Raw genomic sequence first — 18,127 nt, 5'->3', positions numbered from 1 at the left:
ATTCTAAGAAAATATTATTACAATTTGTCTCTACACATAATCATCCTATGATTATCAATTATAATTCATACTAATATTAATTTATTATTGGTCCCACAATAATAATCGATTAGGGACATTTAGAATATAATGTATTCATGGATATTATTATACCCTAACATGCAATTGCATAATAATGAGAACAATAATTTTTATTAAATAATTAAACAATAAACTAATTATCCATATTATTATAGAGCACAAAAAAAAAAAAAAAAAAACAATAGTATAAAGGTAGACTGACAACAAAAGGCTTTAGACAGAGAGAAAATGTTACACCCCGCTCCACAGACTTTCTTGCTTTTCTTGTGAGATAGAGTGCGACTTGTGCATCTCTGACGCGATTAAACGCCAAAGACACTCATCTTAAATCCTTTACCTTGTTTAGCCTGCCTCGCAGACCTACTTGCTTGTCTTGCACGATAGCGTGTGATAGAAAACATAAACTTTTTTACACATTATCCCCAGTAACTAGAATCATCTTAATTAGAGTGTTGATTTCTATAGTTGTCCTGAACAATCTTTTAGTACATCCAATGGACGTTAAGACTACTTCCTAAATGGTAATTTAGAAAAGAGATCTCTATTTGGAACAACCTGAAGATTTCATAGTTCATGGTCAAGAGTCTAAAGTTTGTAAGCTAGACAAATCTCTGTATGACCTAAAACAAGCTTCTAAGCAATAATGATATAAAAGTTTGATAATCTAATCATGTCTAAGGGATTCAAAGCAAATGGGAGTGATAAATGCAACTACTATAAGTTTGAGAATGGTTTATGCATTATCATATGCTTTTATGTAGATGACATGTTTATCTTTAGATCAAATTTTCACATCATAAATTGTATAAAATCAATTATGTGTGCAAATTTTGACATGAAAGACTTAGAAGAGGCTAATGTAATATTAGGTATCAAAATTACTAGGTTTGAAAAGGGAATTTGTTTAGATCAGTCTCATTACATAGAAAAGGTTCTAAAGAAATATAATTACTTTGATAGGAAAATAACTTGTACACCCTACGATCTTAGTGTTAAACTGTTCAAGAACACCGAAGACACTGTTAACCAATCAGAATATGCGAGCATCATAGGCAACCTTAGATATGCTACTGATTGCACTAGGACATATATAACTTATGTTGTAGGATTACTGTGTAGGTTTATTAGCAAACCTAGTTTAGAACACTGGAACACTGTTGAAAGAGTCATGAGATACCTTAAGGAAACCTAAAAACTAGGATTATATTACCAAAACTTTCTAGTTGTCTTAGAAGGTTACATCAATGCTGACTGAAACTCCCTCTAAGATGACTCAAAGGCTACAAGTGGCTATATCTTCAATATATCAAAAGGGATTGTTGCTTGGAAATACAAAAAACAGACTATTTTAGCCAAGTCTATGATGGAGTCAGAAATGATAGCACTAGCTATTGCTAGTGAAGAAGCAAACTGGCTCCAAAGCTTCCTATCAGAGAGATTCTCGTATGGAAAAGACCTGTACTAGCCATATTGATCTACTGTGATAGTACTGCAACTATCACAAAAGTTTAAAACCATTATTATAATGGCAAATAGATGATAGATATGTTGTAAGCACAATACCATTAGAGAGTTTCTCACTACTAGTGCAACAATAGTGGATCATATATGAACTGATGTTAACTTGATTGACCTTTGACAAAATGATTAACTAGAGAGAAGGTTTTCAAAACCTAAAAGAGAATGGGACTCAAGCCTGTAGAAAACTAGGTCACTTGTAAGGTAAACCCAACTTGAAAAACTGGAGATAAAAAAAAAAAAAAGTTCAATGTGTAATAACTGATTCGAAATGATATGAAAAGAGTCATGCTAGAATAACCAGGAGTAGATGGAAATGGGTACCTAAGTTTTAGAGAGGGTGAGGAGATGGAAAAATGTGTCTTTGTCAATATCTCCACATGTGACGACAGCGACGGGGAGTGGTGTATTAATTAATTTTTGATACCAACATTTTGACCCTTGAACTGTTACCAATGTTTTTCCTCAACTATATATATATTTAACTTTGGTTCTCATTATTTGATATCATTAAATTGAATAAAAAAAAACATTGTAACTTCTATTGACGAACAAATGTTATTTTATCCTGAAGACGACGAGATAATTCCAAAACTATTTGCATACGAAGTAGAGTTGCAAACATCTTAAAAAAAGCGAGATCCATGACCCAACCATAGTACTAACGAGTTCCTATTTTACAAATTTATACTTTTGAAGTATAATTCCATTGAAGTGCACCGATAGCCTATTCATGCTATTCATCTGGTTGAACAAACTTCATTTAAACTCTTCTAACAAAAATCGTTTATAATAAACTTTCAATATTTTTTAAAAAAATTATGTTGAGTACTTTCATACAATTTAATATTTTTTAAAAAAGTTAAACCCAAACGATCTTATTTATACACAATAATTTTTTTTTTTCGGCGTTAGAAATTAAACAATTTTCTTAATGTTTGCGTAGTAGTAAAGATTTTATATACTAACTATATAAATATAAGTTTGTGAGTATGAAACTTTTTCAGTCATTTTCTTCATCATTCTATTGTTTAATTCTAAATTCTAATCCACCTTTTCTTTTTCTCTATTATTTCCCCTCCATATTCTTTCAACTTTTCTTTTTCTTTTTCTATGGATAATCATTTAAGATCAAATATCATTATGCTTTTTTACTTTAATTTAAAACCCATTTTTTCCTTTTTTATTTTCTTATTTTTACCATTGATTTTATTAGTCATAATATAAAATTTTTATTATTTTAAGTGATATTTCTATATTTTCATGAATTTTACATAAATTGTGAATCTCATTGTAAAATAAAAAATAAACGATAAAATGTTAATAACGTGAATATAACCTACCCAACATAAACATTTTAACTTGTTTAAAAACTATAACACAATAAGTTATTGACTTAAATAATTTTTCTTATTATTTTTTTTATGATTCTTCAAAAAGTGTAAATGACATTTGATCAAGATTTGAAACCATATTTAGTACCAAAGATGATTTCAAAATGTTTTCCACTTATGGTGTTAATAGTTTATAGGAGTTTCTCATTCTTTATGTTATTCTTGGGTGTAGTTTGATTTATATATCATAAATGTATTGAGTGAACTTTTTATATATATATATCATTTTTACTTCTCTAATTCACAACTCAAATTGTTTTTGGAAAAAAGTAGAAAGTATAATGGTGAAATGAAAAAGAATGATTTATATGCCAAAGATGTTAATTAAAGTTTAAAGTATATAACTAAAGAAATGAAATAAAGTCCTTTTTTTTAAAAGAAAAAAAAAAGAACTATTACAATCCACTCTTTAATTTGAAATAATTAAGTCTGGAAGATACAATTTCAATGCAACATTCCTTAATTAATATATTTATAATAGTGGGATTATATAATTTTCATTAGTCAATATAAAATTATTGTATGATCTTATTCAGTCATTCTTCTTACTATAAAATTATCAAGTTGAAGCAAATTGAGATAAGTTTGCCTTTTATTCCCAATCATCTAAAAATTTGCAAATATAACACCATTACATCAATAATATAATTAATTTCCAAGAAGAATATTGTTAATGTTTTTGTTGGCAGTACAAATATTCTTTTATTGTATTTTTTTCTGTGTTAAAAATTTTTCTTGTTGCTTTATTTGTGTTAATGGCCAGTTGATTGTTTTTATTTTTTGGTGTGTTAGAGTCTTTCTCTTTTCCTGTAATCAATTTTATAGTTTAGTGAACTCCACCTAACTTCGTAGGTGTATTTCATCAAATTGGATTAATAAGTGATTTGTATTATTTTCTTTTTATTATCTTTCTTTATTAATTTAGTCAATCCCTATTGTTTTTTCATCTATATACACAAACATACATATATCAAGATTTCCACAAGAATCATTATCCTACAAAGAACAAATTAATTAGATATATTATATAAAATTAAAATGGTTACGTAAATATGAATAATTAAAAATTAAAAAGGAAAACTTTGTAACATGAAGAAAAGAAATGGATTGTGATTGTTTAACATTGGTGGTAGAAGTTGATAGTTGCTAGCATTATTTATATAAGAAGCAGACTACATGTTATTGAACAACAGAATATCAATTATCCATCACCAACAGACTGAGGGTAAATTAGATTTCAGAAAAGTTTAAATATAAAAAGAAAAACCAACTAGCCATCTACAACATTTTATAATATCTACAAATATTTGGACAGTTTCATTATTCACTACAATTACTTTTATTTCAGTATACCCTATATTATCTATAATTTTCTGGAAGATATCAATGAAGGAGATCCAAACTTGAAAGTTTAAACACTCACAAGAGACTTTTTCTTTTTCTCTTTCTTTTTAAATACTAAAAATGAGAACCAGTAGAAACTTTATGTTATGAATCTATAATCACGAAAAATATCAATCACTTTATGTAATATAATTATGAAATTGAACAGAAATTTAGCAACATTTATATTGGACAGAGAATTTATATAATACAAGAAAGAGACGTAAAATGCAGAACCTGCAAGAAGAAAAATAAAAATGTCAACTATCAGCTCTCTTATTTATTATTGTTAGTCTCTGCCATATTGTACAAAAAAAAAAGAAAAAAAGGCAAAAAAAACTTCAGATCCTTTCTTCCTTGATCAATGGGAAAAAAAGAATGTCTCAAGGATCCTTTTTGTTTAATTGACCAAGGGCCCTCTGTGCGTAGAGTTGTTGCTCTCGAGCTTGTTTAGCAGCTAAGGCTTCCTCATCAAGAACTTGAATAGGAGACCATTCTGGTAATTTCATCCAGCTACTACTTCCTTCAATTATTGACTCTTTGTAGCTTCTTAACGTGGGTTTTAGTTTGAGTGTTGCATAATCTACTGTTGTCCCAACAATGGTGAACATCAATGAGTATCGAACAGAGCCGAGCCGACCACCTAGCAAGTCCAAGAGAATTTAATTGTTTACAGTAGAGTCACAATATTTGAACTTTGGCAACACTACACAGATCACAATTTATTAGGAGCATTTTCATTTCTACTTGTTTTTGTACAACCTATAACTTTGAGAAGCATGATCTCTTCACTTGTGGTCAAGTATCCGAAGGCTCTCCCTCTAAATCTTGGTCACTCAGGTGTATAGAAAAAAATCTCAAATTATATAACATCCTTTTATTTACCTTTTCTCTGACTCATTCCTGTCCATGAATCTGATTCATAATAGACAGAACGAAAAATAACCACAGGACTTGTGTCATAACTAATCCAGAAACTTTCCACAAGGCACAATTTCAAGTTATCAAAAATGATGATTTACAATAGAATCATAGAAAAAGGTTCAAAACAGAAGTTAGGTCCTAGATAATAAGTCTTGCTTCTTTTTATGGGAGTGAGGAATGTGAAGTATGTTCACCTTGAAGGCGTCCGAGAAGAGCTCCAGTTCCAAAACCTGCTATTGCAGAGTTCATAAGATCATCAGGTTCTGACCTTCGAGAAACTCTAACAAACTCACGTGCACCTGTTCAATTTGTGAAGTGTTAATGACAAAAAGTACTGTGTAAAGAACTTTTAGCATCCATGATGGAAAGAACGCTATGGTATAAATAAATATACACCCATCATAATCTTCATAACTTTCCTTGAAATACAAAATCACATCATTCGTTTCCTTTTCAAAAAAAAAAAAAAAACAAATTCACATGAAGTTCCACCCCGGTTTAACTTGAATCTTGGAGTCTCAATTCAAGAAAATCTTCTCTAGAAGTAACTAATTCATGATAATAGAAATATGCTTACTGGACAGTTTATGTTCCAATCTCAACTCAAACTAGTACTTAGACATGAGTTAAAGAAGAGACAAATTTAATGGATTGTGGTTAAAGTGGAATAACTCAAAACACAAAAGAACTTCATCTAACTACAACTTGGGGATTGACAAGTAAAGATCACATTGGCAAGGGCAGGAGTATCTAATATATTTGGAGGTCTTCTGAATAGAATTGAATGGCTGTATGACATGATACGTTTCAGATTCACAGTATGAAAAAGATCACCACAATGGTCTACAATGAATAGCAGATATATATTGTGGCTGACCCTACTTTTCTAGGAGAAAGGTGAAAAGGTGCTCTAACAAAAGTTAGCAAACGATGTCTCTCAATCCACAGGAGGTTGGATCAATCCATGCACAGTTTGAATAAATCTATACATTGAAAAATTGTGGAATATCCCAAAAATCTAAATGACATTTATCTCAATTAACAAGTCATAACAAGAAGATTTATGCAAGTATCTACATTTTGGCTCACCTGATAAAAATAAATTAACCCAACTCCACAACATTTTTAGTGTTCCTTTGAATAGAATCCTTTCCTCAATTTAGGAAAAGAATTTATCATTGAATGAATGCCCAAACTCCAACCCCTCCATTTATCCCGTTCTCTCATGTGTTGATGAATTGAATGAAGTCACCCAACGATGTCAAGTAGCAACATTCATGATCTTTCTTTCATTCTTCAAGAGAATGAAACTTAACCAATCTGATACAATTGAATTGAAACTTCCCATTTTGATCCAACTACCAGAGTATCCATCATCAGCAAAAGAACAAACAAACCCAACCCAAGCCAACAAAATTTTCAAATTGTCATCACTAATTATTGTAAATGACCTTATTTTCCTTTGATTAGCTAAAGACTTCACAATTTCCTAATTATAACAACATCCAACAAATCCAATCACAAGAGAAGCTTCAATAAGCAAAAAAATTATGAGCATTAGAAAAAAAAGAAAAGAATTACCGCAGTAGCAAGCAGCGACAATGGACAAATTGGTGGCATAAGTCGCAGAAATGTTAGCGAGGCCATGAACTTTTCTATACTTGGACAGTAGCCCAGCTCCACCCCCAACAATTCCTGTAGAAACGAGAGTATATGTAAATAGTTTTTAGTTTGTTCTTGAGAGAAACAAGTAACGACGCAATCTATAGAGACGAGTTAAAAAAAATTAACGATAGATCCAACTCCAAGACAATGGAAGGTTAACGGAGGAGAAGATGAAATAAATAGAGACCTGCGAGAAGTGTGGGATAGAAGATACGTTCCTTCCAACCGCCATAATCTGAAGAAGTAGAAGAAGAAAAAGGAGGAGTGTCAGAATTTGGGGTTTTTGGATCCGGTGAATCCATTCCAGCTTTAGAGAGCTTCCGTCGCCGATTGCTATGATCGAACAAATAAATATCAAAATAATTGGAAAAATTGCCAAAAATTGGCCAACTGCGGAGGGATTATGACTTTTAAGATAGGTTTGAAAAACAATTGAGATTTAGAACAAATTCAAAATGAAAAGTTAATTTTGCCCTAAAACAATTTATTCCTAAACAATTTTGCCATTTCATACAATAATTAGCTCAAGTTCTTGGGGTATCCGGTAAGTTTTTAGGTTTTTTATTTTTTGCTATTTTTTTTCCTTTGAATTGTGTTATATAAAGGTTTTTATCTAATTTTTAATTGTTACAAATTGATTTAAAGTTGTTTCGAATATATTAACAAGTTATTTGTTATTTTTTTTCATCGAGTAAACATCTACTTTTGAAGTTCGAATGTTTAATCTCAAATGAATTAGACGTTTGTGCTATGTGGTTTAGAGTGCTTTTATATATGTTTAGGAAGTTTTTAGCTATTGGTTTTTTGCATATCGCAACTTTCAAACATTAAATGCACAATGTCGAATGAGTTATATACTTATTTAGGATGCGACTATGCATGTTTTGTTTATTTTTTAGCTACTGATTTTTAATCTCGCAAATAAGTCATACACTTGTTTTAGTGATATGTCAATTTCTAAGTTCAAATCAATTTCTGCAGGAACTAAAAAGTTTGTGGTTTAAGGATGTCACATGTTCGGATTTAAGTGCATTATGGTAGTGTATGGGATGAGGGACGAAGAAAATACGAATGAAGCATGTTAAAAGGCACTGCTATTAGTAAAGAAATAACACAAAGATTTACGGGTTGAATAATATGGTCTTACAGAAGTTAAAACCCTATAGAGTTCCACATAAAGATATATATGAGATAAATGTGGAAAATGAAGCTCCTCCATTGAGTTAAGCAATGACCACGATTTGAAGTTTTATATATTGTTAGTGAAAATCCACTTGAGGTCCCTCTATACGTCTCATTTCAGCCTAAAAGCAATCAAAGCAAGAAATGGTTAAATATTTGTTACAATTCTGTATCTGAGAGCAACCAAGTTCATAACTTAAACTTTCATCCTCAAATTGCAATGGATACATTAGATGAGAATGAAGTTCAAATTGATGAAGTTTAGGTTGGCTTGTGTGATAACATGATAGGGACCACTTTGGTTATATGGAAATCATATGAGTCGTATGATTCAAAAGATGATACTTTTACATGGGACCCAGTTGAGATGAACAATGAATTATTTGACATCCCACAACAAGGAGATGCTCGTACAAAAGATTGAAAGGAAAAGCTAAAGTTCACTATGACTTCACTCGTCGAAAGTTGAAAGCAAAGAAAAAGTGTTTGGTTCGAAGAAAACTCTATAAGTGAGGAGTTGGACGTAGGACAAATATTTTTTTGTAAGAACGAATTATCAATGAGATTAAGTGTCATGACAATGAATAAAGTTTTCAGTTTGTAGTAAAAAAAAGTCTATAAAATAGGTTCTTTTTATAATTAGATGCATTGATAATAAGTGTGGTTGGAGATTGTGAGCGGCGAGATTGAAGGATTCATATATATTCAAGATTAAAAAGTATGTCAAAGCTCATTCATGTTCTCTTGAGTTTTTGAATCGTGACCGCACGTAAGCAAAATCTTGGATTGTTGGAGAATTAATAATGTCCAAATTCAAGGGAGTCGATCGCCTATACAAACCACACGATATCATAGAAGACATGAGGTAAGACTATGACATAAATATGAGTTATGAAAAAGCATGGCGTGCTAGAGAAAATGCATATGAATGAGTGTAAGGGTCTCTTGAAGAGTCATATAATCTATTACTTAGATATGGTGAAGTACTCAAACTCACAAATCCATGTACAATATTTCACATGAAACTTGAAGATATCGCTTCTTCAAATATTTTTTATGCCTGTTGGTTCATGTGTTTGAGGATTCTTAAATTGCATTAGATCGGTTATATCATGGATGAAATATTCCTTAAGAACAAATATTTGGGTCAATTGATAGTTGATATTTTCTTAGATAGTAACAATCAAGTTTATCCTCTTACCTTTAGAGTAAAGTTGATAGAGAAATAGTTGCCTCAATATAGTGGTTCTTAGAAAAATTGAAAGAAGTAATAGGGAAGGTGTCTAATCTCAACTTCGTGACAAATTGGAGAACATGCTTCTCCAAGGGTATTTCGTCGGTTTTCGTCTCCACATTCCATGGCCTTTGTGTTCAACATTTAACTCAAAATTTGAATGATAAGTATAAGAATGACAAGATAGCAACTTTGTTTTACAATGCACCGAGAACACATATATCGTGAATCAACGTTTGTAGAAATGTGTGGAGAAGTATTCTTGCATTTTCTAATGGTTTAGAAAAATATTTAATTAACGATGCTGGAATAGCACGGTGGTCTCGTGTTCACTTCCCATGAAATGTGCGAGATGTGTGAGATAATACACAAGTATCTAAAAAACTTACTAAGCATGCATAAAAACACTCTAAATGACTTAAGATGGGTAGAAATTTGATTGTGAAATGCATAGGAAAAGTTTGAAATGTGCGAGATGTGTGCGAGATGATACATAAGTACCTAAAAGACTTCCTCAACATGCATAAAACATGTTCAAAGCTTCCTAAAACAACTCAACTATTCCATATTCCACGATAAGAATAAGTAGACAACAATAGAAATAATCTACACACAATCCAAATCAGTAAAGAAAAGTACATAATTGATTTCAACAAACAAATAAGTAGACAATCAAAGGGTAGAAAGTTTCCAAATAGGCTAAGAAATGCCCCACGATCATGAATACAACCGCTCCACAAATTTATATAAATTTATTTGTACAACGGTAAAAAAAAATAGATACAACAAGAAATTGAGAGTGATCACCTATGGGGATTTGGCGAAGAAATTGAATAATGAAACCACAGAAGGAACAGAGTTTAGAAGAAAGGCAAACCGAACAAAGGCAATTGAAAGACATGCTTCGACGGTCACCGTTGCCTCACCGTCGTTCACCGGAGGAAAGGTTTTCAATGAGTCCTGAAGAAAAATAAAGACGAGAAACAATTTACACCGACTCTTTGGCCGCCACTGAAGAAAGGCGTGTTTCGACGTCCTAAGGCAATGGAAAGGCGTGCTTCAACGTTCACCGTTGCCTCAACGAAATTCACTAGAGGAGAAGATGAATACAACTTTGAGAAGAAATAGCGAGCGGGAAATGTCATTTTTTTTTTACTTTTACGTGAGTGAAGAAATTGCGAGAAGAAGAGAACTGTTAATTTTTTTTAGGTAGAATTTTATTTAGGGCAAAATTGACTTTTCACTGTCAATTTGCCCTAAATCTCAATGTTTTTCAAACCCAATCCAAAATTGGCCTATTTTTGGCAAATTTTCAAATAATGGAGAAATTTCCAACACTTAAAGATTAGTAAATAAACATTTTATTATTTTTTGAATGTCTATTTTATATATATATATGAAAGAATAAAAACTTATGACAAGAAGATTTATATACATTTTATTATTTTTTAAATGTCTATTATATATATATATACATGTATATATCATTTTTATCAAATTAATATTTCTGATATCAACTATTAGTAATAGCTTTTAATGTAAAAAAATATAAAGAAAAAATATAAAGAAGTGTGCGATACAGTAATTGGGTGTAAGCCTTATAGTCTTTTATTAATTTATTCAATTATTTTAAATATTATTACAACTAACAGATTATTATAACTACTAAAATAGTTTTCAACCTGGAACACAGGCAACTATATATAAACTATTATATCTAAAACTTTTAGTTGATGTATGATTATTTAAAGAAGTTATATTTTTATATTTATATCATGAAGAACAAGTAGAAGTAGAATATCCTTAAAACTATTATTGAATAGCCTTGCCTTAGTATTTTAATTTCAACAAAAGATAAGAAGAAGAAAGGGGTAGTACTTTGTTGAGGTCCACTATTGACTTTGGAGAAAGGTAATGAATTCCTTCTTTTTGGAACAAGTTTTGTTTGTTTGGTCCAAAATAAAGCCACCCAATCTTGGTACAATGTTTTGAAGGCACCCAAAAGTGGCAAATTTGTGAACTATTTTGTCTAATCATTGAAACATTTAAGCAAAAAGCAATATATTTGTTCTACATTTTGGAAGTATCTTTGGCATGGTCAAAAGCATTGTAGGTATTCAACATCATCATGTGTAGAGTGTTGTTAGCTCAAATCATTAGTTGTAAAGTATTTAAATGCACTTTATATCGTGTTGAATCAAACATCAAAATTACTTGTTCATAATTTTTTAATGGAGAATAATGTGATGGTAATGGAAGGGATTCATGTGTTCAGGATGTTAGATTTATTGAAAAAGTGGTCAATTCCTCTCAGCTTTGTCATGTTTCCTAAGAGAACAAAGTGGCTGTGGCTCATATTTTTGTTGCATTCAATTTTTCTCTAGGTTTCTCTTTGGTCTGGAAATACGTTTTTTCAAATAGTATCATACCATCATACTTGATGAGGAGATTAGGTTGTTATCTTTCTTTTCCTATACAGAAATTTACACTATCAATTAAAACTATTTTGTTTACTTCAATCATGTGGATAACTTTAAATATTTAATCTTTTGATCTGCAAATTTTAACTATAAAAATAATTGGTAAAACTTCTTCAGAAAGCAAAAATGTTTAAAGTTAATTACAATGGTAATGCATCATGCATACCAACTTTAAAATTCATTTTAACACAAACAATTTGATATTTGAAGTGTTATAGAAATAAGCGTAATGAAAATAATTACAAACTTCTGTGTTCAGTTGGATATGGATTCAATTCAATATGCTTCTGCTAAAAAGAAATTAACATTATATTGAAACATATTACAAGCTTCAATTGAAGAAGAAAACAAAAATGAATTTACCCACATGAAGGAAGCAATGTATTCTAGCCTAAAAGCACATTTACTTGGGAGGGAGGAATTTGAATGGAGGATCAAGCAACTTGGAACTAGAAAGTTTTACCATTTTCTTGAGTTATAAACTAGCTCAAGTGAAGTTAATGTCTTCTGGCAGTGGAGCCTCGTTAAATCTGTGCTTCAATTCGGTGTTGTCGATTTGCAGCGACGAAGCTCCAAGCTTCTTTGGTGATGATCCCGCGCTAACACTAAGTCTCTTGTGCTCTGAAACACATTACAACTAATAACGAACTGAATCTAATGTATGAAAACACGATAACAGAAGCTTTTGAGAGTAAAAGTTGACTACTTTTGTTTGTAATTGCGTGTCGAGTCATAGCAAGGAAGTCTTCCCATTTGAACTTTTGGAGTTCTTGTTTCTCTTCCTCAGAGAGTTCGAAATTCGGTTCCCTTCCACACACGAAAGCAGCTCTGCAAAATCAAAAGACTGGTGAGTTCATTGTACCTCATACCGACACAAAACTGAAGGGATGCTCATCAATGTGAATCGAGCTCAAGCTGGTTACTGCTCACTTAATGACTTAATAGATAAATGGACAAAATGATACACAGCAGTAACGTAAGTTCAATGCTATACCACACACTGATGCGCATCATATCTTGGTGAGCTCGTACATGTTAATTGGTGTAGTATGTATATGTTATGCACGTTTATGTACAAATCTATGTGTTTATGTATATGATTAAAGTTTCATACATGAACAATGTCTTATCTCTGATTTCCTCTCATATGCAGAACACTGTACCAATTAGCACTTCTACAAATGTATCTTTTCTTGTCTACAATTGGTTTCTTAATCCTTATAGAATAAAACGAGTAGTGCATCAGTTAATTTGGTTGAGAATTCGGTACATGAAATTCTGTTTTGTAACTTATTGATTCTTTCTTTCAGTGACAGATTTGTAGAAACTTGAATCACTGCAAGGAAATTTTCTAGCCATCCTCGTATTGGTGCTCTATGATGATCATTTCGACAAAAAGAAATATATCTTAGCCTTAGCCTGCATATAAATGCTGTTTTTTAAGGTTAAAAGTGAAATAAGAAATGATTCGGAAAATGAATACCTGTCGTACAAATGTGCAGCCTCTTCTTGTGAACCGAACGTTCCCAAATGTATCTGTTTCTTGTCAACCTTAATTGCAGCCTGCCATTTCATGTTCTTGAAGTAGACACCCCTCATGATTGATAGTTCTTGATTATGAGAGTTCTTTCTCCTATGTCTCTTTCTATGCTTTAGTGGATGCCCTACCAACACAAGTCCATGTATTAAGAGAGATGAAATGCAGGTAGTCAAATTTGAACATCGTACACATTGACTTAGGGGAAGACTGACAATTACAATAGTTGTGCTAATAATGCGCTTGTGCATAAAACAAGTGTCTTATGCCGTGGCATTTATAAACTGATGCCCCAACCGTGCAATTGGTTGCAAGGAACTACGATAAGATCAATCTCTAACTTCTAAATTACAACAAACAAATATTAAACGACATATATAAGATTTCCATTTCAAGGAACAAAAACTAATGGCCAAAGTTAATATTAAACAAAAATGAGCATCACAAAAACTTTATATCTACTCACAAACAAACAATGACCGTCTACTATGATTGCAATAAACACGGTTCTTAATCAGACAACCTGAAATAGGCTGATTAGACTGTTCATTCAGTGAGGTCCATTCCAAAGCATTTCTGAAACTGGATTCCATATTTACAATAGAGCTCTGTAACAAAAGACCAAATTTGGAAAATAACTGTCAGATTATAAGCCATCATCCTCAAAAAGCAGATATAATGAACTCACAAAATTTAAATTACACCCAATATATAAGAATTGTATATAGACCCATATTTTTGGAAGGCAGTGAAATAAATCAAATAGTGATAGAACTATGTATTCATTGAATAGATCCTCTGAACGATAGCACTCAGTAAAATCAAGTCAGGCACATGAATTCTTTAAACCTGCGTCCTTAAAATGTGTATTTGAAGAGTCGAACGAAATAGAAAATTGAGGATTTAACTTCCATCAGTTACTGAAGTTTAATCCATCCCTCCATAGTTATGGGTTCAAGTTCGAAAGCCCGAGATCTTCACAGGCTTTTGTAGAGAAAGAGAAAATTCAATGTATATATTGACAACATTTTCTATTCAGTCAGATTAATTTACATTGTAGTTGTATTGCAGATTCATCTAACTTGTAGAAGCAAGAGCATTTAAAGAACTCAGACCGATCCTCCTGAATTTTGGCAGCCTATTTAAAAGGTAGAAAAATTTTACCCAAGATAAAGCTTAAAAACATGGTGTTTTAGAATATTCTTAGCCAATTCAGAATCAAAGCATTTAGTAAGAAAATGTGAAGCAATCATAGATCTCCATATGGTACGGAATAAGATTTCAGAACAACTATTTAAAGTAACATGTAAAGAATGAAATGCATAAATCGTTTTACCGACTTTTATAAGCAAAATCTAGGAAGCTTAACTGATCTTCCAATATCAATATTCTTGGAAGAAACAAGAATAGATATTAAAGGTATCAACTTGCATGTGGGAGTAACTTCATATAAACTTTATCACTGTTACGTGTACGTGCCAAATTGTCAGAAAAGGTTTCAAGCTTGTAACCTTACCCTATCTTTGATGTTAACATCATCAGAAGACTTTGGATGCAAAGTGATGAGTATGTTACTTGGACTAGGATTTTCGGTAGCGGTTTCGTGATCTGAAAACTTAGGAAGTGGAGCTACAAATGAACTTTTCCCTGAAATGTCTCAGAAAGTTTCAACGAACAATTTTAATAAATTGAATTGTGAACTTTTTGAGCTAGGAAAGAAAGACAACATACAAACTTTCTAGAAAGTATCACCAAAGAAAAATTAAAGGTGATTCCTTATTCAACAAACAATCATTTATATCACAAGAATATTTAAATTTACCTGAGCATAGTCCTAACAGCCTGCGTCTTCTTAAGCTCACCATAGTTGATGTCTATCTTTACGTCGTGCACAATGTATGCAACGAATTGTTTATCATGAATCTGTCCCCCCTTGGATTCAAAGGAGAGGCATTTACGGTCAAGTTTTGAATGTAACCTCTGGTGTTATACAGAAAATATTAAACATCGTCGTGAACAAGAAGACTCGAAAGAAATCGAAAAGGCTGGAAAATAAGGATATTGAGCAAAACAAGAGGAGTTTGATGTTATACAGAAAATATTAAACATTGTCGTGAACATGAAGACTCAAAAGAAAGCGAAAAAGCTGGAAAATAAGGATGCTGAGCAAAACAAGAGGTTCTGATGCTATACAGAAAATACTAAACATCGTCATGAACACGAAGACTCAAAAAAATGATAAAGCTGGAAAATAAAGATACTGAGGAAAACAAGAGGACCAATTCACCAAGGATGGAAGCTCATTAATAATAACTTGAGAGATACTGAATACTTTAAAAGTTTCTAGTTTAGGTGCATCAACCTAAATATGGAAACATAATCTCTAAGGCATTTATGTCGATGCTTGAAGCTGAATCCAATTACCCGAAAATAACATGATTTTCGCCTTTCCTTTTATAAAAAAACTCATTAAAAGATGGTGGATTGAAGGACTCCATTTATAAAGCTTAGCATCCAAAGAACCCAAGGAAAATATGTTTATCAGAGAAAGAATAATAAGGAAGATATTTAGAGAGGACAAAATGGTACAGAGAAGACATTTTTCGCTTACATATTCGTGGCAGTTACAAATAAAAATCATCAAGTTAGCATCATGACTGGAGGCCAAAACCATTTAACCAGCTTCTACAGTTAATGCAAATTGATGAAAAGAAGGGATCTATCCACGAGGTATACGATCTCAAAAACTAGTAAACCAAATTTAACTCCCATATCTTAAAACAAACCTTAATAGAAAACTCAAAAGAAGCAGCTTTTCATTTTACTTAAAAGATACTAATTCAAGAGTCTCATAAAAATCCTATTAAATTTTCAAGAACCCAGCGTTGGATTCTGCATAAACAACTCAGTTGCAAACAAAAAAGAAAAACACAGCAATATACAATCATCTGAGTTCCAACATAATGAACAACAAGAACTCCAAGCTCTAGAAAAGAAAAAATCACAAAAAGGAAAAAGGGGAATGACAGCAAACATGGGCATCTATCAAATTTGTATGTTACTAATCCAAAACCAAATATAAAAAAAAAAAACAGAGAAAAAACCCAAGAGGGTTCTTAATCTCTTTTTCTCTCTCTTGAGAAATAAGTCAACCCAATATCCCATCAACCAACCACCACCTTTTCTTCTAGGAGAGGCCAAAAATAAAAGGAACCCACAAATGCCCCAAAATGCAAAACCAAAGACCAAAAAAGAGAGAGACCCAGAAAGGAAAAAGCAGAGAAAAATAGAATAGCCATATAAAAAAAAGAAAGAAAAGGTAAAATGGGGGAGCCATGGAAGCTCCAAGGAAAGGGGAAGCCATTGGAGAAGAAAGTGAGTGAAATGTGTAGAATAGTACCTGAAAAAACAGCAAACATGGGGAATAAACAACCTAAAGAAACAGAGATTTCACAGAATCAAAACCCAATTGGGAGAATTGAAGAGAGAAAACAAAAGAAGAAGGTTGGTGAATGTGCAAGAAAAAAGGGGGGGTAGTGAGTGAAAAACATGCATCTAGAAGTACAATAAAACCAAGTTTTGGGAATTGTATATGTAATTGGTGGCATTTTTAGGTGTGTTTTTTGGGTTGAGAGTTGAGAGAAGGTGGTGAACTGGTGACATAGTGGTGTTGTTGCTGAAAGAGAAGAAAAGAGAGAGGCTGTGGCTTTGGAAAAAGAAAAAAATAAAGAGTTGGTTTGGTTGAATTTTTGAGCGAATGAAAGGCTAATGCCTCTTGCCTCTACACGAACTTTTTATTCCTAAAATGCCCTTTTTCCATTTTCCAATTTTACCTTTTAAAAAAAATTGCTCAAAGTTGAGAGAGAGAGAGTCATTTGTTGAATACAACATAGCTTATCTTCGCAAATTATAAGAGCTCCAACTTTTATATATTATTATTATTATTATTACTATTATTATTATTATAATATTGTTTTAAGGGTTTTTTTTATAAAACAAATATAACAATTCCACCGTATATTTACAATATATAAAACAATTTCGAAAATGAAAAAAAAAAAGCCAACAAGCCCTATTTTTTTTATACAAGATCATTTAGATTTGGCAAGATAATTTGGTATTTAGACTTGTTCAAGATCTTTGTTAGATTTGGTCGTAGTCAACTCTAAACATCGTGTATCAATATTTCAACCATCTTTATTCAAGATCTTTTATATTTGGTACACGAACTTGAACCAAATAATATTTTGAAAATAAAACGATACAAGATTTATCAAACAATGATCATGATTTCAAAAATATATATATATATGAAAAAAATTGGAGAAAAAAATGATAGAAAGAAAAAGAATAATTGCAGAAGAAAAAAGATAGAAAAGAAGAACGAACTTGGAATATTTTTAAAAAAATTGTTGGCTTCCTAAGTTTTTTTTTTTATTTTGTTACACCCATCCCAAATATTTTGGTGTTTTGTTATGTTTATGAAAATTATAAATTCTATAATTTTTATAAATCCTTTTAGCCGTTTTGTCATTTCAAATAACTTCTCTTATTATACTATTTTTTAAAAGTAACATTTTCTTTTTAGGAGTTTAGATGTTTAAGTAAACTACATAATTTTCTTAACCAAGGACCTTGCTAACTTAATATGTTGCCGTTGATAGAATCTCTAATTTCTTTGTCGATGATACAAGTCTTGACCATTTTATTCTTGCTATGGTGGTGACTA

General features: G+C 31.5%; 2 protein-coding genes across 5 annotated transcripts; both read right to left on the bottom strand.

Moving 5' to 3' along the window:
• Window positions 1-4,519: 4,519 nt before the first annotated feature.
• LOC101211202 lies at window positions 4,520-7,463 on the bottom strand. Its single transcript, XM_004149733.3, has 4 exons — window positions 7,153-7,463; window positions 6,882-6,995; window positions 5,495-5,599; window positions 4,520-5,019 (listed from the first exon to the last, which is right to left on the bottom strand). Exons 1-4 carry the CDS (start codon window positions 7,265-7,267, stop codon window positions 4,760-4,762), a joined length of 594 nt encoding a protein of 197 aa, XP_004149781.1. The 5' UTR covers window positions 7,268-7,463; the 3' UTR covers window positions 4,520-4,759.
• Window positions 7,464-12,057: 4,594 nt separating this feature from the next.
• LOC101210954 (ethylene-responsive transcription factor-like protein At4g13040) lies at window positions 12,058-17,152 on the bottom strand. Of its 4 annotated transcripts, none has more exons than XM_004149732.3 (7): window positions 16,799-17,152; window positions 15,221-15,378; window positions 14,915-15,045; window positions 13,922-14,006; window positions 13,345-13,525; window positions 12,568-12,689; window positions 12,058-12,482 (listed from the first exon to the last, which is right to left on the bottom strand). In XM_004149732.3, exons 2-7 carry the CDS (start codon window positions 15,261-15,263, stop codon window positions 12,349-12,351), a joined length of 696 nt encoding a protein of 231 aa, XP_004149780.1. In that variant the 5' UTR covers window positions 15,264-15,378; window positions 16,799-17,152; the 3' UTR covers window positions 12,058-12,348. The 4 variants fall into 4 exon arrangements, with proteins under 4 accessions (XP_004149780.1, XP_031745207.1, XP_031745208.1 ...); XM_031889347.1 differs by having other exon boundaries at window positions 15,221-15,330; XM_031889348.1 differs by lacking the exon at window positions 16,799-17,152 and adding an exon at window positions 16,010-16,784 and having other exon boundaries at window positions 15,221-15,330.
• Between the last annotated feature and the right edge of the window lie 975 nt (window positions 17,153-18,127).

The sequence above is a fragment of the Cucumis sativus genome, chromosome 7, assembly GCF_000004075.3.
Source record: "Cucumis sativus cultivar 9930 chromosome 7, Cucumber_9930_V3, whole genome shotgun sequence".
In the NCBI taxonomy this organism is placed as follows: Eukaryota; Viridiplantae; Streptophyta; class Magnoliopsida; order Cucurbitales; family Cucurbitaceae; genus Cucumis; species Cucumis sativus.
The sequence above is the reverse complement of the archived record's forward strand: the minus strand, read 5'-3'. Positions and strand labels throughout refer to the sequence as shown.

Bases quoted from the DNA above. Each gene is read 5' to 3' on its own strand.
- LOC101211202 (XM_004149733.3), bottom strand. From the start codon at position 7,267: ATGGATTCACCGGATCCAAAAACCCCAAATTCTGACACTCCTCCTTTT. The intron at 6,996-7,152 runs GTCTCTATTTAT...TCGTTTCTACAG, and splicing joins CTATCCCACACTTCTCGCAG to GAATTGTTGGGGGTGGAGCT. The intron at 5,600-6,881 runs GTAATTCTTTTC...CAAATTGAACAG, and splicing joins TGTCGCTGCTTGCTACTGCG to GTGCACGTGAGTTTGTTAGA.
- LOC101210954 (XM_004149732.3), bottom strand. From the start codon at position 15,263: ATGGTGAGCTTAAGAAGACGCAGGCTGTTAGGACTATGCTCAG. The intron at 14,007-14,914 runs GTAAGGTTACAA...CTTTTGTTACAG, and splicing joins ATGTTAACATCAAAGATAGG to AGCTCTATTGTAAATATGGA. The intron at 13,526-13,921 runs GTTGTCTGATTA...TTGTGTTGGTAG, and splicing joins GTCTAATCAGCCTATTTCAG to GGCATCCACTAAAGCATAGA.